The sequence below is a fragment of the Fukomys damarensis genome, unplaced genomic scaffold, assembly GCF_012274545.1.
Source record: "Fukomys damarensis isolate Sample0158 unplaced genomic scaffold, DMR_v1.0_HiC HiC_scaffold_4, whole genome shotgun sequence".
Lineage (NCBI taxonomy): Eukaryota > Metazoa > Chordata > Mammalia > Rodentia > Bathyergidae > Fukomys > Fukomys damarensis.
In genome coordinates, this window is record NW_022900916.1 from 62,152,968 (window position 1) to 62,179,959 (window position 26,992).

At 37.7% G+C, this 26,992-nt stretch overlaps 1 protein-coding gene across 1 annotated transcript in view; it reads left to right on the forward strand.

Annotated features, from left to right (window-relative positions):
• The window catches only part of Cdk6 (cyclin dependent kinase 6), a 224,013-nt gene that overhangs the window by 100,528 nt on the left and 96,493 nt on the right, over positions 1–26,992 (forward strand). The window contains exon 7 of the mRNA XM_010603498.3: positions 21,904–22,071. Coding sequence (XP_010601800.1) covers positions 21,904–22,071 — 168 coding nt within the window. The remainder of the gene's footprint in view (positions 1–21,903; positions 22,072–26,992) is intronic.

Sequence of the window (26,992 nt, forward strand, 5' to 3'; positions counted from 1 at the left end):
CTGAAAATGACGGCAGGCTCTGAGGTGGTGGGTGACACTGTGATTACTGGGCTTTCAAGTGATGAATCAGGTAGCAGTGTGCTCATTTCGGGTAACAGAAAGATATCAAAGCAATGGGTCCAGTAATTTGGGAAGGAGATAATCAGGGTTGATACCAGAAGGGGGTGGGTAGTGATGATGATTAAATGGAGAGAAATGAGAAATTCTGAAGAAAGATTTGGCAAGTATTGGTTCCTCCTTGCCAAGACTAAAGAACAGGCAGAAATAGATAAGTAGAGAACAAAAAGGTTAGGATGGGAAAGAAGGTTATTTTCTTATTGAATAGAAAATTGTATCTGAGGGCTCTTCAAGAATTTATAGCTACAACTGCTGAATCCCAACTTTCGAGGCGTCAGTAGGAGTCCTAGGAGGATTTCCAGAATACTGGAAATGGGAAATGGTCTGTTTCAAATATAGATTCTACATAGTACACTCAAACAAAATTGATACTGGTGTTGGGTTATTATAATAATGAGTTGTAACTATAGAAAAACAACTGAATAATATGAAAAGATGCCCATACCTCACTATAATCACAGATGTAAAATGACAGTGAAATATTTCTCTCATCAGTTTTAGGCAAGAAGGAAAAAAAGGGGAAAGGGGGGAAGAGTAGGAAGGGAAAGAAAAGAAGAAAGTTCAATAATACCAGATTATCTGTGAGATTGTTAAGAAGTTATTATCTCTTGCAGAGTGTGGTGCGGCATGTCAATAATCCCAGGAGGCTCAGGCAGGAGGACCACCGTGAGTTCAAGGACAGCCTGGGCTACACAGGAGACCTGGTCTCAAACAAAGAAATGATAATTTCATTTAATGCCAGTGAAAGTACAAATCGATATGGTACTTTGGAGGCATTCTGGCAATACTTATTAAAACTGAAAATGCATTAACTGAGCATTTTCACTTCTCAGTGAAATCCTAGTACAAGTATAAAAAAGAGTGCATGAGTAAAAGTTTGTTGTAGTACTAATTATAAGACAAAATATAAATAACCTACATGTTCTTCAGCAGAGGTGGCTGAATAGACCTGGGTGACCATGAGAAAGGGTGACATAGATCTATAAGAAATCATCTTTAAGGCCCAGTGCTAGGTGGAGAAAAATAACAAGTTCTAGAACTATAAGAATAATCTTATCCTGTTTATTTGAAATCATATAATTCACAGAACCAAGTCTAGAAGACTATGCAACAGGTTAATAATAGAGCCTAGTAGTTCGGAAGAGCCTAAGACTTTAGTAGTTTGTAAAATTGCCAGATTTAGCAAATAAAAATACGGAAATACTGTTAATTTGAATTTCAGGTAAACAAAAAAAATTTTATACTAAAAACATTATCCAATTATTCAAACTTGCCTAAGGTCTCATATTTTCTTTGGCAATCCCAGTAAGTAGTAAAATGGAACTTCAACTCTATGTTTACATTTTATACTTTTTCATAACAGAGATACATTCTTTCACATTTTTTTATGATCAAAATTAAGATTAAAATAGATGTTTAAAAGATGCAATAATCACAAGCAGTTAACTTGTTTCATTAAGATATGATCTTTTTCCTAATGAGATAATGGACAATGTGAAATAGGAAGAAAGGGGCTAAAGGTGTAGGGAAAGTGGGAAGGGTAGGGGAAAGGTAATAAGGGAAAGAAAAAAATAGGAGAAAATGGAAATAAAATGTTTGTAAATGGGGAGAGGAGGAGGGGGTGAAGGGAGGGCAGGGACAAGGGGAAAAAATGAGAACCAAGACCTGTCATGTAAAGGTACAAGATCCCAGTAATGAATGTGACTGTACTGTGTGCCTAAAATGTACCAATAAACTCAATGAAGAAAAAAACAATATGATCTTTTGTCAGACAGCCTTTCTACACTAGTTAGTTAATGTCATAGCCAATAAGATTTTATTGAAACAGACTCTTCAAGGATGACCAGCATTTAGAGTAATGACCAGTACATTCTTTGTTGTATATTGCCTGAGTGTCTGCTGGAATTGGATAGGTAACTTAATTGCAATATGGATAAGATTTCACCCCAAAGTGAAGAACCAGCAGGCTTATCAGCAACATTGGCTTCAGGAAACAATGACCACATTTTAATGTTTTTCATGATGAAACTGGAATACTCGCCTAGTAGAATACTCTGCCTTCAGTATTATTTAATCTTGTGTCTTGGCAGCACATATAGTAAACATTACTTAATCTTTATCATGTTATTAATTATAAATGTTAAGAGGAAATTGGGATTGAGGAGTTGAAGAGCTGTTTTATTTGTTTGTGTGCTTGCTTGTTTGAGTCAGGTTCCCTTTTGTAGTTCAGGCTGGCCTTGAACTCATGCCTCATCCTCCTGAGTTCTGGAGTTATAGGCATGTGCCACCATACCTGGCCTGAAGAACCACACATTTCATCAGTTCTCAGATTTCTGGTGTTTCACAATGTGATACCTTTGAAATTGGAATCTGTTGTGTAGTCAGCTGTCCGCAGGCCCTAGTCCTGATCCAGTCCTTGTAGCTTGTTTGTATGCCCAAGAACTTGCAAATTAGTCAACAACCTGTACGAAAATCCTAGAACTAATAATGGGCTCTATTGCTCTATTATCAGTGCCCTTGGTAATATGAAAGACAAAACTGTGCAGAAGACACAAACAACTCTGAGTGGGAAAAAAATGTGAAACACCAGGTATCCACAGTGCAAAGAAATTTTTGAAACACCTTGAATTTCATATAAATTTCAATTTTTCATGTGTGTTCAGGAATGATATAGATACTAATCCAAACTTTAAAAAGTCTGCAAGAGTTCTTTTAATGTATGTGATTAAGTTTTGCAAATAATAAGTATTGCACCATGGTTTAGTGGACAGTAATTTTTCTGGCACTTATTCTGAGTCATGGCAGTGTCCTGTGGAGAGCAGGGAAAGGACCATGACTACGCACTTTTAATCTTACTCATAATGAGCTTTTGACTGTTTTATTGTTTCAACAAATTGAGAAATGATAGAAAATTGACAGTGATAACAATACCATCAGTGTATGAGAGGTTGATCACTCCTCCTCTTCTATACCTGCTGTAGTTGGCTTGAGCCACGTGCTATCCTGGGCTTCTGGTTTTCAGTTGCAAGCCCAGGTTGATAAAGTTAAGCACTTTTTCATAAGCTAGTAAGCGTTACGTATTTCCTCTTTTGTGAGATAGATTCCTGTTTACATCATTCCCCCACTTACACACATGGGGGGTTGTGTGTCTTTTGCTAATGGATTCATAGGAATTCTTTATATATTGTCAATATAAATCCTTTGTCTGATATATGCAATTTGAAAGTCTTTCCAATTCACAGGGATTTGAATAGAGTCTTTCCCCTCACTCTTCGCCTAGATAGAGCAGCAAATTGATAGTCTTAACATAAGTTGGATTTTTACTAATCTGAACACTTTAAAAATGTGTAGAGGTGGGCTGGAGGTTTAGCCTAGTGGCTCCCTGCCTGGTTGCAAGGACAAGGACCTGAGTTCAATCCCTTGTATCAAAAAAAACAAAACAAAACAAAAAGTGTAGAGGCAAGAAATTTTCCTAATGCCATTTTAGCCTACTTTGGTAATTCATAATATGGAATTCCATCATACTGGACTTTTAAATCTCCAGTAAAATATTTTTAACTGCAACTAAATATATGTGACAAGGCTGGGGATTTAGCTCAGTGGTTCTACCGCCTGCCTCACAAGCACAAGGACCCAAGCTTGATCCCTGGTACCAATAAAATAATTAATTAATTAATTAATTAATTAATGTGACAGATAGTAAAGCATCATAGCTAGACTTGTAAATGCTGCACATTTTGTCTACCAAAAACAACAACAACAACAACAAAATTCCCCTCAAACCAGGTGTAGTGGCACAGGTCTATAATCCCAGCCTTTGGGAGTCTGAGGCAGGAGGATTGCCATGAGTTCAAAGCCAGCCTGAACTACATAGCAAAACCTTGTTGAAAGAAAGAACTGATAATGCAGTTCTAGAAGAAAAGGGAATTTTAATTTTTTAATTTTCTTTTTAGTCCATAGTTATACAGAAAAACACGTTTTATTTGGCACATTCATACATGCATATACCAGATCATTTTCAGCCCCTTTTAGCCCCTTGCCTTTCCTTGAGTCCTCCCCCTAATCCCTTCCTCTTTTCTAATAGTCCTCTCTTTCATATTATCTCACTTTTCATTTAGATTCCTTATTTGAGAGAACAGAAATAATTCTTTTCACTTACCCATTGTGCTGCTTGTGCATTAATGTGAGGCTGGATGATATGAATACAGTATTCCTTTTAGATCCATCACAGAGTTCAAAGTAAAAGCAAGCTGCATTCACTTGAATGTAGTTATACTTCCAAGCTACTGAAGAAACACCAGGAAGCATTTGGAAAAACCTGATATTTCTGGGCAAATCATGTCTAACAAACTCTAAGATGACCCCAAAACCTAGGCTAATAAATTGCCTGCTTACAGCCTTGGAGACCAGATAACAGGTTTCAGAAGCCATTTGGAAAAATTCTCCACGTGGATTCCAATGAACAGGAAAGAATTGGAGCTTAGACATATTCAAGGAGGGCCAGAGTTTTAGCTCAGTGGCGACCACGCCTACCTGTCAAGCACAAGGTCCTGAGTTCGGTTCCAAAAATAAAGCAGTATTCAGGGAAAGATAAATGCAATCTTTGTTGTGATATGGGATAGTTTGAGTTTTTTAAAAACCAATACATATTTGTTTTATTATGTCTTCTCCAAAACACATTGTTTTCTTGTCTGTCAGAACCATCTGTAGTTTTTACTTTCTAGTAATTTTACTTCAATATTAGGTCTAAAATATTTGTTTTCTTAAAAGTCACCAAGAGAGTAGATATTAAATGTTTTTACCACAAATAAGGTAATAGTACATGTATCAATTAGATTAACTTCATCATTTCACAAGGTGTAAATATTTCAAGACATCATATACCTGATAAATACATTTGTTATCTTTTTTTTTTGGTACCGGGGATCAAACTCAGGTTCTTGTGGTGGTAAGGCAGGCGGCAGTATATTTGTCAGTTTTTAAACTGAATGTGTTAAGTACCTCTTCTTCCTATGATTTATGTCAGCAAGTGGGAGGTAAAAGAAAAACTGAATAAATTGCACTTACTATCTTTAAATAGCTATACTGTTGAGGACATAAAACAACAGTATTTAACTTTAAAAATGATGGGCTTTTCTTAGAAAATGATGAAGCTTTGTTTCTGTGGAGTACTTTTCAGTGATCTTTGCAGGATTTTTTTATTTCACCAGACTTTATCAAACACATTAAATTTTTTATGTTTTCAAAAGATTTCTGGCTACTCATTTAAAAATTAAGGTTGATAGAAAGCACATTAATATATATGTATAATTTTAATTAACAAATTTAAATGAATGAATTTTTTTAAATCAGTCATAATATTGCCACTTTTAACACTTGTCATTAAAGAAGAGGAAATCTCTCCCTTTTGTTCCTTCATTCCAGTTATACCCAGAAGTACAAACCTTTAGCTGGCTATATCTCTTTCCAAACTTCTTTTTTCCTTTTTTGTACTGGGCCCAGAGCCTTCACACTGAGCTGCATCCCAACCGTTTTTTTAGTTTCAGATAGAGTCTCACTAAGTTGCCCAGGCTAGACTCAAACTTTCACACATGGTGGCACGCGCCTGACTGGATTACTACCGTAGATTTAGTAAATAAAATAAGGATATTTGGTTAAACTTAAATTTTGGATCAACAATGGGTAATTTTTTCCTGTACATATGTCCTACATACTACATAGGATACAAACTTTTAAAAGGTTTTTGTTCGGTCTGGGGATTTAGCTCAGTGGTTCCGGTGCCTGCCTTGCAAGCTTAAGGTCCAGAGTTTGATCCCCAGTACCAAAAAAAAAAAAAAAAAGTATATGTTGTTTATCTCAAATTCAAATTTAATTAAGTGTTCTGTATTTTATCCTACAAGGCTAATGCAGACATGGCTGTACATTCATAAATATGTAGTACACTTTTCTTTCTCAAGATCTTATGTATGACTCTTAGGTTTACTTCTTCACTCTTTAGTTTACGTGATAGAATTACCCATCTTTCTAATGGCTGAGATTACATTGTAGACACGTTGTGTTAGCTAGCTTTCCATTACTATATCAAAATAGCTGAGATAATAAACTTACAGAGAGGAAAGATTTATTCTGGCTTTGGGGATTCCACTCCATGGTCATTTGGCCTGGTGCTCTGGACCTGTGGCAGGGCAACACATCATGGCACAGTGTGTGGTACAGCAGGCTATTTAACTCATGGTGATCAACAAGCAAAAAGAGGCAGAGCATGATGTCTCATAGTCCTTTTAGGGGCACACCTACATCCTGTCACTGAAACCTTCCTATAGTCCCCACCTCTGAATGGTTCCACCACCATCCGGAAGTGCCAGACTAAAGGCCACATGGGCTTCGGGGAATATTACACATCCAAACTGTAGGACACATCATCCTTGACTAAACTCTTCCCCTGTTGGTGTAGGTCTTATAGGTGTGTTCATGTTTTATACTTTCAAATAAAATGGCAGTGAATCTCTTTGTACTGATTCATTATAAACTTGTACTGATGCTTCTGTAGGGTGATTGCATGATGTGGGTTCTAGATCATAGCATCTTTTAAAATCAGCCGTCATTCATACTTCTTGTACTTATTTAGCACACGAGATCCAAGGCAGAAGCTGAAGAGGGTTAGTGAGCCTTTGGCACAAGGTCAGGAAGAGCCCAGAAATCGGTGGAATGGACCTCTCAAGAGTCACCACTGTTCCTCCAGCCTAGTACAAAGCTGGCTCAAGAGATGGCTCATGATACAAACTTTGACTGAATGAATGAAGATAAGTTTACTTAAGGGGTTGCTGTGAGAATTAAATGAAATAACACATGCAAAGTATCTGGTATAAAATAATTTATGTGGAGAGTATAGGATACTCCTTTATTTTTCACCCCACCTTCACTTTCTTAGCAGCATGGGAAGGAGACATAACAGTTACAGGAAAGAGGGATAAGCTCTGTAACAGAACTCTTATTTAGTATGCTGTGTTATAGAAAGGAGTGCCTCATTTAGCCCATAGATGTGAAAATTGGTCAGGACTTGACTCTCGACTTACTTACATAAGTCTTCAAAGATAATTTGTAAGGAGGCAGCCGGATAAGATGTGCATATGTTAGAAGGTAAAATCATGGGAGGTGCATTGCAGAGAGAGGGAGCAGCATTGCAAAGGGGCAGAGATACAATAGACCACATTACCTTGTGAGCATAATACAAGGAATAGGAGAATAGCTGTAAATAAAACCAGAGGGAGTTAGAAGTCAGAAATGAAAGTGCCTTAGGTATCAGTCTAAATTGAACCTTTGTTTTAGAGTGAGTAGTAGGGGATTTCTGTATGACTCATATTGACCTTTTAGAAGGATCACTTAGTCATCACCGTAGAAAAGATTAAAGATACATAAATCTAAATTGGGAGCTAGCTGTATTAGAACACTGTTGGAGGGATCCAGGCAAGAGATACTGGTAACTTGATTAGGACTGTGAAGATGGGAGAGAAGGCAAATTATCTTTATTTGAAAGGTAATGTAGGAACTATAATGACCAGGACATAGTGGCTGATTATTAGTTACATTTGGGAAGAGAAAGAGAACCTAAAATATTTGCCAAATTTGTGAGTTGTTAATTTGGGCAGATGGTGGTACAAGGTAAAAAGTACAGGCTGAAGAACAAGTTTTGATAGGAGTGAAAATTTTGTGTTATTTTTGGACAGATTGAGATTACCACTTCTGTGGAATATTCTGGAAAACAGATAAGGAAGCAAAGTTTTCACAGAGATTGGGCATAACCCAACTCCTATCATGATTTGGGATGTCTCAAAATAGGACTAATATAAATGTTGAAGCCATGAATGAATGGTTGAGGGAGTGGATGCAGAATTTAGAATTTAAGATACTTTTGAGAACCATAATTACAATGAAAATGAGACAGAGAAAACAGACAAATGTTGAATGTTTGTGGTAACCATTGTGGGCAACACAAAAGGGAGCTTTCCACAAGCCAGGGAAGACTGCCCTGAAAGCCCAGAGGACACTGGAGCCTGTGATGTATCACCACTCCAGTCTTCATGTATGTGGACATTTTTGTTTGAGCAGTTCTAATTGTAGTAGGAGAGATGGATGGATGGCTGCTGAGGAACAGCCTTGGAGGAGCAGCTTAAGGAGAAGTAGAATACAATTTTGTGGTCTCAGGAAAAGGAAAGAACCAGAAAGCTAACTGGAAGTTTTAAGTGGCCAGAAAACATTTGAAGGTAAGAAGAGAACAATCAGCTCAAAAAGTTACAGAACGCTGCACTTTACAGGGGACATCCTTAAACTGAAATAGCATTCTGTGCATAAATGTACCTGTACCTGGGTACCTGTATCACTGAAGACTAAGGTTTTCCTAGCTCTTTCCCTGGATAATTCCCGTTAACAACGCCAGCCTTAATGTTAACCTGCTGATTTCTTCATAAAATAGCCATCAAATTGTTAGCCCAGGTCTCATTTCTGGCTTGGTGGTTAGTTCTTCAGTTCCATTTGGTCAAAAGAGCCCCTTTTTCCATGTTTTCCTCACTGGGTGTGACCACCCAGAGCCTCTTCCTGTCCACTGATGATGTTGTTAGTGTGAAGGGTGTGGTTGTCTTCCCCCTGGAGATGTCTCCATCCTACCACGCTTCAGCTTAGATTTAGTTCTTGCAACAGCACGAAATAAAGAATGTACTGCCTCCCCTTTAGAGCCCCATAAACAGCTGTGCACACAGCTCTTCCCAAAACAGATAACACACACAGATATGTTTATGAGAGTGAGGCGCACGAGGACTCTCAGGGTGTTGTTTTCAGCTTCTCACCACTGCAAGGATTTCTTTTCTTTTTCAAGGAAGAGGTGAATTCTGGTAAGCAGTGTTTTATGACCCATAATAAAAACCATTTTTTGACCAAATGAAGCTAAGTGTTCTTTTCAGCGTTCTCAGTGGATAACATAAGGAAATAATGTCACAAATTTTATTTAGTTCTTATTTAAGCTGGGAAAGCAACCAGAATTACTGATGTGAAAAAGCTCGTTAGTAATTTTTTTCTGGCTCATTAGCTTCTGAATATATAGGTCAACTAAGTAAATTTTTATATTACATTCTTAGTTTGCGATTATTATCCTATGAAAGCACTTGAAGGACAGTTTGAGAGAATCGTAATGGTCAGAGGGCCCTATAGAAAAGTATAGATATAGGTAAAAAGTAACTTAAAACCACAGCAGAGAGTTGGATTATTTGTAAAAAGAAATATATAATGCATTCCACGAATAATGACAGATGCAGATGATTTCTAAGAATCCTTCCAGGTCTAAAATGCTAGCAATCTTTACAGTTCGGAAATTCAAAGCAGGCAACAGAATACTTAAAATAATAAGTATTTTAAAGATTGTTTCCTTTAATATGTACAGTTACTTAAGTTGATCTTAATAATAAGTGTTAAGGAAGATGGGAGGCTCTCGTGGTTTTTTTTTTTTTTGGCAGGGGGGGGTACCGGGAATCGAACTCGGGTCCTTGCACTTGCAAGGCAGGCAGCGGAACCGCTGAGCTAAATCCCCGGCCTGGGAGGCTGTCATGTGACTGCATAAAATTAGATGAGCCTGAGCCTGTAGTGTTGCCAAATGCCATTGCTAATGGTGGGTACCAGAGCCTCTTGTTGAAATAGTGGTACCAAGCCTGAGCCCACTACCCACACTGGGAGGTTTGCACGCCGAGGAAGGTAGCACAGCCATATTGCAAGAAAGTGTTATCCCTACTTTACAGATGTGGAAACTAAGACAAGATGCTGGAGGAAGGGAGGTTAAACAGCCCACAGTCACCCCAAGTGGGGCACGGAGATGCAGCAGAGCCCTCTGAAGTCGACCCTTTATAGTTGACCACTGAAAAGAAACACTAGCATACTGCAGGTGTCTCCCAAACTGTCTTTCCCCTTACTTTCCTTTTCTAATGCTCTAGTTCAAGCCCTTCTCTCCCTGTTGAAATCGGAGCTCCTTGGGGCTCTGTCTTCAGATGCCTGCATAGCATCACCTAAAACAAGTGCCTTATACACAGTAGAGGCTTCATAGCCCTTTTGAATAAATGGTAACAGATCATTGTGCTACTTTACAACATATAAAATACTTAAGGATATAATATTCTACTTAGTATTCTATATATAATTCACTGATAATTATATACTAGTAAGCACAAATACATAACCAAAGTTTTTGGCTCAAAATCCAGTATTTTTCTAAGTCATACTGCCATTAAAAATGAAAAAAAAAAATTGGGAGGGAGGGTTACCAGGGATCAAACTTGGGACCTTGCACTTGCGAGGCAGATGGCAGCACCACTGAGCTACATCCTGGCCCCAAAATGAAAATTTACAAAACATACAGATTATACATGTCCAAGAGGATGCTTTTTGTACTTTTGTGCCCCTGCTTGACAGGCACTCAGTAAATCCTTGGTGAATAGCTGATGATCCACGGTGTAGGATCATGATCTTATTAAAGGAGGAATCAGGAATCAGTTTAATTAGTGCCATTGTTCTGTTAACTCCTGTACACACAGCCAAGAGTGGAAGTCATCATATTTCATGTAAATTCCTATCTATAAGACCATTGGGTGATTGACCACATTAAGAAAAACCAACAGATTTCTGTACATTAGGTTTCTTGTTAGCTCCTGTTCAAGAGTACAAAAAATGTTTCTGTTCCTGTAGCTGAAAAGGAGTTGGCAGTTTTAAAAAACAAATCAAATATATAGTATAAAATAACCAGTTTTTCCTAGTTCTCTCCATAAACCCATTATAGAGGAGGACAGGGGTTATCTTGATGTTTATAAATGGAATCCAGTGGTACTGGGGAACTTGCTTAGTTATCTAACTAAGTGACTAAGATGAAATGGAGCTTAATTAGTAGCACTGGAATAAGAGATCATGCTTTGAGAAACTAGTGTGATATGAAATCAGTGTTTCATTAGGAGATTGAACAAATAGTCTATATCCAAGTGATTTGATCCCGGAATGCTTCTCCTGTAGAGTGGTCAAGAAGCTTCTTTGCTTTCTTTCTTTTTTTTTTTTTAAGAGTAGGAAAAATTTATTGAGAGAAAGATAGCTTCTGTCTAAAAGACACAGAAGGGGGAAGAGGCTTCTTGTTATCCTACTCCTACTTATGGATCAGTGTATCAGTGCGCTGAAATCAGTGTCTCTTGACTCTGGGCAAGTTATCTCTGAATGGGATGGCAAAGTAGAAGGGAAATATCCTAAATATCCTTCACTGTTTCTATTCTAAGCTTTGGTATTCATTATAGACTGTGGAGTTTTTTACTAATAAAATAATGAGTCAAAAGTCTTAACACACATAAGAATGTGTGTCTTAATGGCTAATAGATATAAATACTAATTATTTACCAGACTTCTTTGGTTTCAGTCTCCTAATCCAAGCCTGCTGTTTCTAATTCTTCTGGAGTTTTGTTGCCTACCACAGTTCTTTCCCCTTGGGAGAGCCAATGACTTCTAAGGTAACAGCCTTTCTAAATCTCTCGGCCATTGCCCATCTATTTTGGGCCTCGTGTCTCTCTAAAAAGTTGTGGAACGTGTCAACGCTTGTTCCAGGTGGTCCTGGGGGCCAGTGCATCTGAGGAAGTGCAGTTGAAGTAGAATCCACTCCAAAGATGGGGCCGCTGGGCAGTGAGGGAGCGAAGGTTGAGGAAGTCAGCAAGAGTATGAGGAAGCAAGGCCAAGGGTGAGGTGGACTTTGTCTGAGGGGCTTGAGCAGAACAGTCTGGTAGGGTTACTGTTGCTCATCAGGAAGATTAGGCTGGCCTGAGCGTGGACAGCGGATTGGAGGAATAGAGTCAGTGGGGAAACAGTGCGGTATATATGAAAAAGGGTAAGGACCAGGCCCACTAGGGAAGCCTCAGAGGTGTGGAAATGATTTGAAAAAATTAAAATAAAACTACACAATTTAAAACGCAGTGAAAATAGAAGTGGGATTTTTGGAGGATACAAGAATTCAAATAATATTAAATTTTGGTTCAGAGAAGTAACATGTAAGAATATTCTGAGACTTTTAAATAAAGAATAGAAATAGGAAACTTTTGCCCTACAGATATTAAATTGTATTCTGCATATTTAATAATTAAGAAAGAGATGTTCTAACCAGAACCAAACAGAAGCAAGAAGGACCAGATACAAGCTCAGGTAATTTAAAATGTTGATAACAATGGCATTTAAAAAGCTGATGACTAATCAAATAAATACTTCGAACCTTTGGCTATAGGATAGAAAATAAAAATAGAACAAACAAAAAACAAAGTGTTGCGCCAATTCACATATTCACAAGCAGAAAATAAGATTATCTTTGGGCCAAGGATTTAGCTCAGTGGTTCCACCACTTGCCTCGAAAGCACAAGATCCCAACTTCAATCCGCAGTACCAAAAAAAAAAAAAAAAAAAAAAAAAAAAAAAAAACACATCCACTAAAATTTTAGCGATACATCTGTATTGTAAATAGGTGTATGTGCGGATGACTTCAGTATACCCTGCGATAGGATTGTGCTAGCATTCCACTTGTAAAGCAGAGTACCTATTTGTGAGTATTACATAAGTAGTGTTAGTATTCGGTTAAAGAAATCAAAGGTCTCTGGAGCAGACGTGTAAGCCGAGCCGTACTGGGTATGTTAGGTCCTGCAGGGACATGAGGAGTGTAGGGTAGAGAGGACTAGTCACAGTCCTGGGAAAATGTGATGGATTTACAGTGAATGATGGTGAAGAGGAAAGGAATGTTGTGAACGTTCATGAAAGGAGGTACCGCCTCCAAGAGAAAAGAGTAACCATCTCAAAGGCATAACTGGCAACAAGAAAAGAACAGCTGCTACAGACGCTGCTAGGAAAGAGATGAAGAATGATGGCTGTAAAGCAAAGGTTGGGTCTTAACAGGTTTCCTTTGTATGATTCTAGTTGTTAGAATTTTTTCGAGTACAAATTGCAAAATACTCAGCTAAAAATGGCTTGAAATTAGAATGTTAACTTGTACCTGACTAACTACAGGGGTGGAGTTAGGTGTCCCCGAAGTTGATTTGATCGACTCTTCACTGATATTACCAAAGACCCACCCTCCGCTTTTATAGACTGGCCTTTTATGTATGCAAATGATGTCTCCCTTTATGTTTCAGGATGTTTGCAGCAGCTGCACTGGTATTCATTCCCTCACGCAGTAGCATTCAGTCTAAGACAGGTGAACCGGCTACTGGGCTTCTCTTACCAAGGAGACAAGTACTTCCTAAAACTCTTTGCCCAACCTTCCCACGTGGGTCTGGGTCTCATGCCCGTCCCTGAATCAATTCCTAGCAAATGGAAATAGGATTGTCTTGCTTGGTGTGGACCGGTCCTTCACGGCTGGCCACCAACAGTGTCTGCTGCGGCTGGCACTATGTTCTGCCCTATGGAAAAGCAGCTTCTGTAATACATTACCTCACTGGAGAGAAGGGCAGTGCAGAGAGAGCGGGAAAGTTCCGAAAGTGGGAACTGAGGAGGATGGGAATCGATGAGAAGGTACCGCATCCAAATGAAGCTGTTAAAAGGCATGTTGTTGTAATGCCACTATAGAAGAGTACATGTTGCAATGGGGAAATGTTCATAGTATAATATTAATTTAAAAACAGCATGTGTAAAACAGTAAGGCCCTTGAACCTCATGATTTTTTATTCATGCAATTCTTGATTCTGTATCCTCTCTGAAGAAGTTACAATTAGTATTGCATATTTGTAGTTTCAGTTCCTGATAACTTTCCACGGTGGGTTAATCATAGCCATGTGATGAGGTGATGATTGCTTCTTTCAGACTGTCCACGTATGCCGTTGCATTGTCATTGCTTTGTATAGGTGCTCCTCATTTAACCACCAGTTTCCAGGCCTGCGACTAGGCCGCTAAGTGAGGAATTGTACATAGTGTATACATTATAATATTTAGGACAAAAAACGGTCACCAGGAAATTCCAACTTGATGACTTTGCTTTTATTTGCATAACCTTTGCATGCAATACTGTAATGTATAACAATGTAAAACTGCTTGTGCTAGACAGTACAATCAGCAAAAATTACAGTACTGTACAATGAAAACCACTGAGGCTCTATAAACAAGATACAGAACTGTACCAAAAAAACAATGGAAGACAACTGTGCTCACCGCTATACCACCAACACCCAAAGAAATGATGGGTCACTAGATCCAGTCGTTAAGTTTGGTGGAATTGAATTGGGGTTTTTTTTTCCCTTCATTTCCAGTTGGTTGAGGCAGAGTCTTTACCTCCCTCACGTTATCATAACTTCTAGGAATGAATAACGTATGAATTCTTTAAATTCTCACTTCTCAATATTTATTTGATTAATAAAATTATATGCAAAGTCGGCCACTGATATTGCACTTTTATCCAGTTGCCTGGAAGTAGTAAAAATAGAAAGCCAGCTCTTCTGCATAGGACCCTTTAGTGCCTTGGTTTCTGTTGAGGCACTCTAAGGTGAATGTCATCTTACTGGGTCTCCCATCACCCCTGTGTGTAGTGGGAAAGCAACAGGCAATATGGCACAACTTGGCTGTGCTCTTCTTTGGAACAGAGCTCGAATGTGACTCTTACAGTTGGTCTTCAAGTTCTTTGCATAATTATTTGCCTTAAATTCACCAATTACACAAGTTTCTAGGTGATCTGAAAGGTTTAAGGAATCCGTCGTAACCCTCCTTTTGCATTCTCAGGATTTGTTTTAAAGCCCATTTTTATCACTGCGAATTGATCAGGGAAAGCATGCAGGAGTGAGCCCTATAAAGATTTAAATCAAGGTATATGGTGTTGGTTCACTATAGTCAGCTGCATGGGATGACCACGGTCCAGATGCTTCCTGAGTGCAGTAAGAAAAGGTGAAATCTCCAGAGACTCAGTGAACCAACCTGACTGATGCTCAAGGAGCTTGCATGACTTTGGTATTCACTATTGCGTTGCTTAGATAGCAGTACTATACCACATTTTATGGTTTTCAAAGATCATAGGATTAGATCAAGCAATTTGATTTCTGAGTATATATCCAAAAAAATTGAAAGCAGGTTGCAAAAAGATAATTATCACATATGTTCATGCTAGCATTATTCACAATAGCCAAAAAGTGGAAGCAGCCCATGTTCATCGATGACTGTATAAACAAAGTATTGAACATACATACAGTGGAATACTATTCAGCCTTAAAAGATAGTCCGGATACATAACTCATTATGGTTGAAACTTAACATTATGCTAAGTGAAGTGAGCCACCTACAAAAAAGACAACTACAATACAATTCACGTATGTTTATAACATATCATCAAATTGATAAACACAGAAAGTAGAATGGTGGTTGCCAGGAACCCAAAGGGTGAGGAAAATGAGGAGTCTTGGTTTAATGGGCGTACAGTTTCCATTTTTCAAAATGAAAAAGTTCTGGAAATTTTTTACCTAATAGTGTGAATACACTTAATACTTAACATGCACTTAAAATGGTTCAACATAATAAATCTTATGCTTTATGTATTTTGCTACAATTAAATATATAGGTGTGTTAGTTACTTTTCTCTCACCACTGAGACAAAATACTCAAGACCCAGAGTTAGAAGGGAAGGGGTTCACATTTGGCTTACAGTTCAATCCATAATCAGCTGACTCCAAGGCAGGGATAACAAACAGGCAAAGTAGAGGAGAAAGAAACAAGTCGGCACACACAGGCAGCAAAGGTAACAAGTTAACAGCATCTCCCTGCCTCCTTTATCTTATTCAGACTACTTAGGGCAGGCAGCACTCACACCCTTAATCCTAGTGCCCTTGAGCCTGGCATTGTATCATGAATGAATTCCAGTTTTACACACTCTAGATCAATCCTCTGACCGCAGGAGGCTTTGGGAAGACATCTAGACCCAAACCATAACCATAGGTACATAGAGAGATAAAGATATTTTAGATACAGATATAGATAGATAAAGATGTTTTCATAATAAGGAAGAAAAGGTCCTGGAACTGACACTTATTATTTTTAGTAGCCCTCTACTTTATGACTTCAGCATCCTTGTTGAAGTGTAGATTCAAGTAACCTTTACTTGTATTTCTATAATCATAATCCCTACCTTAAATCTATATGTTGTTTTCAGTTTGGTGTTTAAACATCTTTTCTGAGACTGTAGATTCCTATAACACCCTTTTAAGGAAACAAACAAAATATAATGAAGATATTTCTCTAAATTTTTTTTTTTTCTTTTGGTACTGGGGATCGAACTCGGGACCTCGTGCTTGCAAAAGCAGTTGGTGGAACCAAAGCTAAATCCCCAGCCCTGTAAAAATTTTTATAACAAATTTGAAAAGACTGTGGCTTTAGATTATTAGGAGAAAAAAATGACTATACTCTGTATGTTGCATATGTCTTGTTTTCAATTTTTCTTTGAGTTTGATCAGTTCTATTTCAATTTTTACAGTTTAGAAGTTACAGTAAAAATAATACCCTGAAAAATGAGCAAAGCCTGAACACTGAAGGGAAAGATATGTAACCAAACCAGTGCTCAGGAAGGTTATTATGTAGTTAATTTTAGTTTCAAATGAGTTGTTAAACACAATTGTCGCAAATTGTATTTTGGCTAGTATTATATACTACTGTATACCAGGACATAAAATATGACAATCATTGTGGTTATAAACCAGCTTAATTTAATTTTAATTGAATCTCTGATGAGTTCTTAAGTAGGGTAGAAACAAATGAGCTTCACATTGATGGAAATTTTTAGCTTTTGAGTCACTAATTTTCAATTGAGGGTAATAAAAAGATTCATCTTCCCACTAATTAACTATCTAAATATTTAATAGTTTGGTGACATATTTTATTTGCTTGACTTATAATAATTTGTGAATTATAGCTCAAAACTCACCTATATTAATTCAAAATTTTCTTCAAATGAGAAAATAATCCTGAAAAGCAACATGTGATCTTTTGAATGGATCAAGGAAGACAGAAAAATAATAATGATTTCTACTGTGCTGTAGGGTTGAGCGTCAGTCAGTTGAAGACACTGTGCCTATTCTATCTGAACTGTTAATTCACTTTGAACACTATTCTTACTCTATACAAGCACTCATTGTTTAGAGCTGAAAATATCAAACACACCTTCCATCTTAGCACTGTCTTTGGCAACACTATGATGTCAGCTTCTGACTTCCACTTGACATATGGTAACCTAAAACATACCTACTTTAGCTTATTCATGACAAACAAAACAATAATAAAATCCACAGGGTTCTTATTCACAATTTAAAAAAACAGTACACTTAAAGTTAATTCTAAAGAGAAATAAAGTAAGTAAATTAAAAAAAATACAAAGCAAAAGTAAGATGTGCAAGGTCTCTGTAGTAACACTGCTGACTATGCAGACGATGTCTATGTACCCCACGTGGGTTAAGCTTAGATCATTAACTGAAAAAATCATTCAGCACAGGCAACATTTTGCCCTCTTCAGCCTGTCACTAAAACCCAGAAACAACATATTTGTACCATATGACAAATCTATTTGAACTTTTAACATCTTCCCAGACAGAAAAACTAAATTTATAAACATAACACTCAGAAATATCCCTTACTGTCCTTTGGATAGGTTTTTAGCTAATTATTATGCATGTAGTATTTTCTTTTAGTGGACTTGAGGGCAAAATATGATACAGCATGCATTTCCCTAAGACTATATATGTGAGAAATTTTATGTGTGGCCTAAAGTAATAGATGTCTAGGAGCAGGCATCATTCAAGAAGCACTTCTCTCCTTAGGTCTCTACTAAAATTTGTGCCTCACAGGGACATAGCAGCCAACAGAGAATCCTTGTTCAAATTCTAATTTTTTGTTATAAAATTCTAAGGTACCTCACCTCTTTTTTCAATTTTACATTTGGTATTTATTTTAGAAATTAAATGCATTATTGCATAGAAGAATTCTGTCGAAACTGCTTAGTCAACTACTGCCAAAATATGGTTTCATGTAAGGGAACTATTAGTAGGTTTTCAGAAAAAATGTTTTGGTATGTTCATGGTGAGTAATGTAAGGAGGAAAAGTCTAATACTTAAAATTCCCAGAACTTCCAACTGTCACCTTTATCCCTCTTAAAATTATTGACTTACAATAAAACACAAACAAGCAATCTTTTAAACTTTTTTTCAATTTTTAAATAGAAAAATTGTTACGCATTTTTGGAACCGGAAGTTTGAGGATGTGCACATGCGCCTCAGATTAGCTAGATATATCTGAATGTCCAGAAATGTCCATATGAAAGCTGCCATGCCTGTGATTTACTGTGTAGTGTAAACCGGGTGCGTTTAGTAACTTTAGGAACTACTCTACATTATTAACAGCTGGAAAATAGGACCTCATCATAATCTTTTTTCCATTAGAAAAACATAAGATGGGTTTTGAGTTTGCTTATTTGTTTGGGTTTTTAAGAAGTAAGCTCTAGAATCCCTAAAAGAAACAACTAAAAGACGAAGATTTCTGGTATTCGGACACAGGTCTGGAGTCTTTGGAGGAGTGTTGCCAAACACAGAGCCCCCATCTAAAAACATGTAGGGCCGCTCTTTATTCCACAGTGGACACTTTCTGGTCACCTGTGAAGCTAGAGTAAGGCCCCATGAGAATATCACAAATATGACTAGATGTTCAAAACTTCTGTGTCAGAATTTTGCAACATGGAAGAAACTTTTGTTTGTTTGGTACCAGGAATTAAACACAGGACCTTGCACTTGCAAGGCAGGTGCAGTGCCACCGAGCTAAATCCCCAGCCCTGAGGGAAACTTTTAAACCTGTATTTAACTGAAAGAGCCATAGTTGACAATTTCCAAAGTTTCATTGCACCGTATCACTTGTGTTACTGTGAAGTATTTGACTCCTCTATAGGATAGATTATTTAAAGCTAATTTAAAAGTATGTCCCTTGACACTATAAATTGAAGAAGAACAGATTAGCCTATGTAGGGAATCCTTTGAAATGTCTTTGATCAAAACCCTTCTTATGATTCAGAATAAAGGTACTTTTTCATACTTGTATAGTGTTGCAGTTCATTCATTCATTATCATCCTATTATTTGGAACCAAAGTTCAGGGTGGTTTTTAACATAGAACAAACTTATATCCTTAGGAGTGATTAACATGGAATTGTGGTTAACGCAGTCATGTGGATTCTCAGTGCTTAACTCTCACTTGGATATAATGTTAACAAGTCAGTTTAATGTACTCTAACCTTTAAACAAAGCAGAGCTACACCTGTACTATAAGTTCCAAGTTAGCACAACTAAAAAGCAAATAACAATTGTGACATATCCCAAAGGGGGAAACTATGTAGCCATTAAAAATTGCACTGTATAAGAAAGTTACATGTAGAATATTTTTATTGAAATGACAGATAATTCACAACAAATTTACATGTTTTTTAAAGTACAAAATAACCATTTTATTTAAATGCATATTTTATTTATTCATACAAATATGATATGTCTAATTTTTAAAAGGCAGACTAGAAGACCCCCAAAGTTATTAAACAGTAACACGTTCTTAGTATTGGACTTTCAGTGATTTTTTTCATCTTCTACCTGATATATAGGTTTCTGTAAGCATGGACATACTCATTTTATCAATTATCTAATCAATAAAAATGTAGTATGTACTATGTACCTAAGTACACAAAAGCAGTACATACTTTTTAACACAGATTTAGATGGGCTTTTTATTAACTAATTAGTTTAAAATTTTATACTGCTAATTGACTACTTCACTGTTTGGACCCTGTAGCACGAACCAAGCAGATTTATTCTTGGTTCTCTTTTAAATGGGTGATGCTTATTGTATAGGAAGCTGAAGATGATGAGCCAGCATGACATTACTTTGGGTTAGTCATGCTTTTTACAATCCGGTGCTTACAAGCTGTATGCATATGTTTCCAATAAAGACTTCTTTGCCACAGCAGAAGATGACTTTCTTTAACATTTGTGCTTCATTTTCACACTGCTGTTTATTCATTGCTAGTTGTTTGACTTGCACTGGTTCTCGTCTCTTGCCAGTGCAGTGTGTCCTCCAAGGTTCTCACCTTGGGAAGCTTAGAGGGTAAGCCCTGCCAGCTCAGAATATCCACCTATGGGGATCTCAGAAGTAATCCCCAAGCACCTGCGTCATTGTATGCCCCCTCTCATAGCTTTGTTCACACTGACCTTATAACACTGATGCACCTTCTTATAGTTGTTTGTGATCTGTCTCCCCCAGGAAACAGACCACTTATCAGGGCAATGGTCATCTTAAGAATTGCTATCTATTGAGTGCTTACCATGTGCCAGAAACAGCACTCTCACATTCGTACATTAAACGTCTTTCTCTTATGAACAGTAAATGTCTCCATTTGATAAATGGAAAAACGAAGACTGGTTTCGAACAACCTAGAATATGAATACATATTCTAAAGGAAGAACTGGAATTGGAAACCAGAAACCCGATACTGTGCCTTTCTTGGTGAAAGGGGTTGGTGGGCCGGCTGATAAACCAGTGTGTCTTCACGGTCCTGTCAGCTCTGAAGTCCATGATGCTGTCTAATCATTTTTCAACCCATGAATGAAATAGGAGGATCTTTCCTTAAATGCATTATTCTTAAAATATTGGGAATAGGTTACTCTTAGCAATTCCAGATTTCAAGAGATCATAACATGGCCAATGTCTTAAATTCCTACTTTCAGATACTGCTTGTGACCTTCATACTTTGTATCTAATTTGATTGGACCTAGAATTAGGAAAATAACTGATTTATTTTCAGATTGCCCTCTTGTTCCATACTGGTTAATAATGATAGTCCAAGGGGAGGAGGGGTGAAGGGAGGGCAGGGACAAGGGGAAAAAATGAGAACCAAGACCTGTCATATAAAGGTACAAGATCCCAATAATGAATGTAACTGTACTGTATACCTAAAATGTACCAATAAACTCAACGAGGAAAAAAATAATAATAATAGTCCAAGAAACACTGCCCCATTTTGTTGCACATGGAAAAGTTCTCAAAGAGGTTACAACACTTGCCTTATTTTACACACCTATTGACCTAATAAGGAGTGCGTTAGAGGTTTGAATCCTTTTTTTTTTTCCGGATTCTGGTTTGATTTATGACTGTCTCTTGCTAGTGTTGTGACAGTTACCTGACTTGACTTTCTTGACCTAGAAAATGGAGTAGTGAGATTATTTACCTCAACATTTGTTATACATTAAACAAGTTACTCAGTGAAAGGTGCTTAGAATAGTGAGTGCTCAATACATAGTGGCTGCTTAGTGTAGTGGTCATTATAAAAGTCATAGCCACCATTGATAATATTATGAATATTCACTTGGTCTTCATTATTGAAATAACATAGTAAACAAGAAGGGAGATACATTCCTATCTTGCCTCCTTCTGCTTCCCTCCCGGACATTAACCCTCACGCCAGTTTGGTGTATATCCTTCCAGGACATTTCCTGTGACATGGAAACTGTTTTAAGTTGTCCTTTCATTAATGAAATGCAGCTTGACAGTGAAAGGTTTTGTAATTTTCTGGACATAGGAGAGTGGAGAAACAGGAAGACCAGTTTATTCTTTCAGTTAATGCTTCTCCAGTGTCTGCTTTGTGCCAAGCACTCAACAAAGTGCTGAGGCTTCAGGCTTAAACACAGCTCTTGGTGAATTTCTGTTTTGAGCACTTACTGACTTTATTTTTGGTTTTATTTAGGATATGATGTTTCAGCTTCTTCGAGGTCTGGACTTCCTTCATTCTCACCGAGTGGTGCATCGTGATCTAAAACCACAGAACATTTTGGTGACCAGCAGTGGACAAATAAAGCTGGCTGACTTTGGCCTTGCCCGCATCTATAGTTTTCAGATGGCTCTCACTTCAGTGGTAAGTAAGACAGTGCTGTCCTTTCATTAAATTTACTTTTCCTCTTTTGAATAACGGACTCCCCGCCTTCTGTGCTCCTAAAGTTGTTATTGCCTATGGTTAGTGCCAACTAGGAAAGAATGTCTTTGCATTTTTTATATGGTAGTGGGTAAGAGGAAAGCATTCTGCCTACAACTACAACATGCGGGCTGGGTTTGTTATGGACAGGACCAGTTGCAGAAATAGCCTATTGCATCTTAGCCACTAGAAAGGAATCAGTTACAAGTTTCCAAATGCTTTGTACCATAACCACTGTTTTCAGAGCTGTGTATGTAATGATGAGGAAACACTCAGCTAAAGGCCAGAAAGCACTGAGAATATTGATCCGTCTGACTATCCTGCCTTGAGAAATAACCAGAATGTCTACCCTAGGTGTGTGAAAACACTCTCTGAATATAGTGCCAACTGTGAAGAAATTAAATTGACAAGGAACTTTGATGACCCTTGAACAGGTAGCACTGCTCTGGTGAAGACTTCCTCTGAACCAGAATAGAAAGTGAACCCAAAATCCTATTTTGGTAAACAATGAGTTACAATATCCTGTTCTTTGTTTCATTCAGATGCAAAATCATAAGAGCTGTTGACTTTAGTTAGCTTCTATTTCTCTTTATTGTTTTAGAGTTGGGTTTTTGTGAAATTTTGCACCCAAGCTATAAAAAGAGCAGAATGGAAGTAGGAATTAATATCTCCCTTCTTTGAAATACCTATTTTATATACGGTACACTCATGCATAGATACAGAAAGCCAAACAATGTCCCTTTGCTGTGCTAATTTTGTTTTTGTTTTGTTTTGTTTTGTTTTGGTACTGGGGATTGAACTCTGGTCCTTATGCTTGTGAGGCAGGCCGCAGAACCACTGAGCTAAATCCCCAGCTCTGTGCTACTGATTTTGAAGCAGGAATTTAATGTAGAGAATCCCTTTGATTTGATGAGGACTATGTTAAGTGTTACCCTCAAACACATTAAGTTAAGCTTTAAGAAAAGTAATACGGATGAAGTCCATGTTAACCTCAGAGAGGTTCTCAGATGAGGACAGCACTGGCCCCGGGTGGGCGGCATTGTTGAGAGGTGCATAGGCATCACATTATATTAGGCATCACAGCGATGTGGTGAATGGGTGGCTGCTTCTGACATTTGGTGTGCATGCTTGAAAGGGGCTAATGAAACATTTTGCCCAAGGAAAAATTGTTTCCTCAAACTCAGTAAAGCATCAGCTGATGAGTAGAAACTCAGGAAACAAGTTGGAAATTGTGTGAGACAGATAACTTGCCTTGGGAAAAATCCAGTTCACAAGTGTTCTTCTTCCCCCTTGCCCCTTCCCCACTCAAAATACAAATAGTGCAACCTGCACGTGTCAAACTTGTTATATTCTCCACATTATTTTATTTACCCAGAACCCTTGAAGTATATTACCATTGTTGAAAGATAAATCCTGCTTGCTTCCCCTTTGCCCAGAATGCACCAGTACTTCTGAGTAGATAAGGCACAAGTTGATATTTGAAGAATAGATTCTGCTTTAGTAGAGGTCAGACAAGCCCTTGTATTATGTAATCACACCAGAAAGGGTTGAGTTTGTGTTTCCCCAGTGGGAAGGGTGAGGTAGGCTTTGGGCTTCCCTAGGAAGTTATTGCACATGTAGTTCTGGGGCCCTGTGGAGAAGCTTGAATAGGCTTTGTGGTCCAGGAGAATCATAAGGGAGGAGATGAAAGAACTGGTCTTCTTGAGTACATAAATCGAGGGAATGATGAGCTGTAACTGAGCTGGACACTCTATTCTGATTGCCTCATGTGGGCACTAATATCCATAAATAAAAGCTGGAAACCCAGTTGGTTTTTGTTTTGATGATCTTTTGCTTGTTAAATCTGAAGGTTGATAGCCTAGCCTGCATATAATGTTAATTAACATTCCATTCTTGCTGAAAGTTGATATTTGAAAACAGGAAAATGACAAAGTTGATATTCAGAGTAAAGGGGATCCCTGTGCTGGTTGTTCTAAGTCTCCTTCATGGGGCCCAGAGCCCAGTATGCCAAGGGGACCTGCCTTGGACACCTCTGTCCTGCCCTCAGGACGTTGACATTCCCTGACCACATGGGAGTTGCATGGGCTCATCCTTCCTAACAACAGATTGTACCACTTGTGTATTTGTCGCTAAGTCAGGGTGAGTTGTTTGCAAACATGTGGACAGAGATTGAACATACAGACTGGAACGTCTTTAAGCTTGAATGTGAAATCTTGTGTGCATTACAGAGCTGGAAATGAGAGAAATAGGGCCGATTATATCTAGCTCCTGATGTGAGTTGTTTTTATCAGAAAAGCCGTGAAAAATCAGCTCCCCAGACCTATACTGAGCAGTTCTGTGTGTGGAAAACCAATGACAATAGGCTATACGGAACTTCTTTCCATTGCACTAAGTTATATGTAAAAATCGTGACCCATATATTTATATAATCTCTGTGGCAAAAATTTTTCCAGAATATGCACATATTTAATACAGTGACTGTTGAGACTAGCTAAAATTATATTTAGAGTCATTCTAAAGTCCAGACTCCTAAGTACTTCCCACGTGAAATGCAGTATCTGGTCCAACTTATTTTTGTTGTCAAGGAAAAGAAATCAAGAGGATTTCTCAGCCAGTTTCAGTCCTACCTAATAGTGCACCCAGTTCTGTCAGAGCGAGTCTCAGAGCAGAGCCAAGAACATCACCAGCTGCCCCAGTGAGGACTATGATCATCCTAAAGCCTATAGCCAGCAACTCAGAGAGGAAACAATCTTCTTTTCTGTTTATGATGTAAAATCTTTGTTATTTTTTTCTTAAACCTAACCATACAGCATTCAGGGTGATCTTATTGCCTTTGGTATTTTAGGAACTCTTTGTCAACCATTTCATACTGAAAGTGAAAAAGTTGAGACTCAAACGAGATTGTCTTAATTCATCAACTAAATTGTAAATGGCTTAGAGAATTATGATATTTGTAATCTGGCTCTTACCCACAATCCCCATTTACCTTTTCTCCCCATTAAAGTCTTTAATACCTCAAAGAATATCAAACTTTGTTCCTTGGAACTCTCAGGTTCAAGAAGATATATCCAAATGTGCCACAAATGTTTGAGTCCATTTTTAAAAATGCTTTTAAGTCTTTTTTTTTTTTTTTTTTTTTTTTTTTTTATACTGGGGAATTGAACTTAGGTCCTGTGCTTATGAGGCAGGCAGCAGAACCACTGAGCTAAATCCCCAGCCCCAATTCAAAAGCATTCTTTACAAGAATTTATCTTATACTGTATATAATACCTAACTTTAATGTCCTTTTCTTTCTTAGGACCTTTCATGACTCTCTGACCTTAAGTCTTACTTAAAAAAAAAAAAAAAGCTGCTACCACATTTTGACAGCGGGGAATACTGAGGCATGCCCTGGCACTTCTTGATTTATTTTTTAATGCAGATTTCAGAATAAAATTTCTCACATCCTTGTGCATCTGAATACCTTGGATGTGTATTATTACTTAGGGTAAATCTTCTCTCAGTCATTCATATGTGTGTGTCCTCTCCCTTCAGTCATCCACGTACATAACTGACTGCTCATGAATTGTACTGTACTTGCTGTACATGCGACTTCTTTTAGACGTTTTTATACCCAGATGTGAGTGCCAGTACCAAGAAAGTAAGAGCCAGCCACTCTCCAGGACAGCCACAGTAAAACTACTCCTGGATAGAAAGAAGTCTACACCATAAAATGAGGCCATTCCTTTTGGTACCTCCCTACCTTCAACTGCTGGGATGAAGTCCAGGATTGGCCTACCTTTAATCAATTTCTTTGCTACACTAAACAGTCTTATCATGACTTTTTAGTGTAATCATTTGGTACTTATTAAATTAGTGTTTTTTCCTTCTACTGCCTGTACCTAACATATAGTTTGAAGGAAATTTCCACATTGTACCATAATGGAGGAATGGGAATGTTCTCCTATCTTTAATCTTTTAATATATTCTCACTAAGTGAATTATATTTCCCTTCTCCAGAGCTATTTTTTCCTTGTCATTCTTGTTAAAAGATGTGCATGTCCTCAACATCTTTCCTCTGTAGAAATAATCAAAAGACAATATATAAATAAAAAAACTAGTAAGACTATTATTAGTGAGCTGTACAAAATACAGGAATAATTTGGGAATGTTGTAGTGGAACTGAGAAGATTCTAAATTTTGTTTTATTAAGATGATTAATTTATTTACTATTACAAGTAGTACAAAATTTGAATTGTATGCATGCTTTATACCTCTGACACTGGATGGTTTCTTACTCTAACCTCAGTGTTGGTAGTACTTATTAAACACTAAAAGAAATGTCTGTATTCAAAGAAAATAAATTTAATAAGTCATGGCTTTCAGTCAAAAAATAATTACTAATGAATTTCCATGTGCCAGGTTGCTATCAGTGAACTTGAGAGATTATGGTATACAAAAATAAGCAAGGTCTTTGCTTTCAGAGTTTGCAAGCCAGATGAGAAGTTAGATCTCCATAAAAGAGTCACAAAAAGAAATATATAGTTAAAAACAGAACTAAGGTTCTGTACAATTTCTATGCAGCCATGTGACTTCGGTACCCACCACAGATGGAGTCAAGGAAGCCCTCCCTGCTCACCCATGCCAGAATGTAGGATGCTCTTAGAGGTCACCACCATGCTCTTCTGGAACTTGTCTGGATACATAGGTCCCGTGATGTGTGCATCATGTAATCCGTGTGTGTTTTCTGTGTATGTTTTTGGAATAGCTCATTGTGTGACACCAACTTGGCACTACCAAGTGACAGAGTGAAACAGGACCAGAGATCTAACAGTGTCATCTTTTACAGGAGAAAATAAATTGTTCATGCTTGTTTCCACTTTGT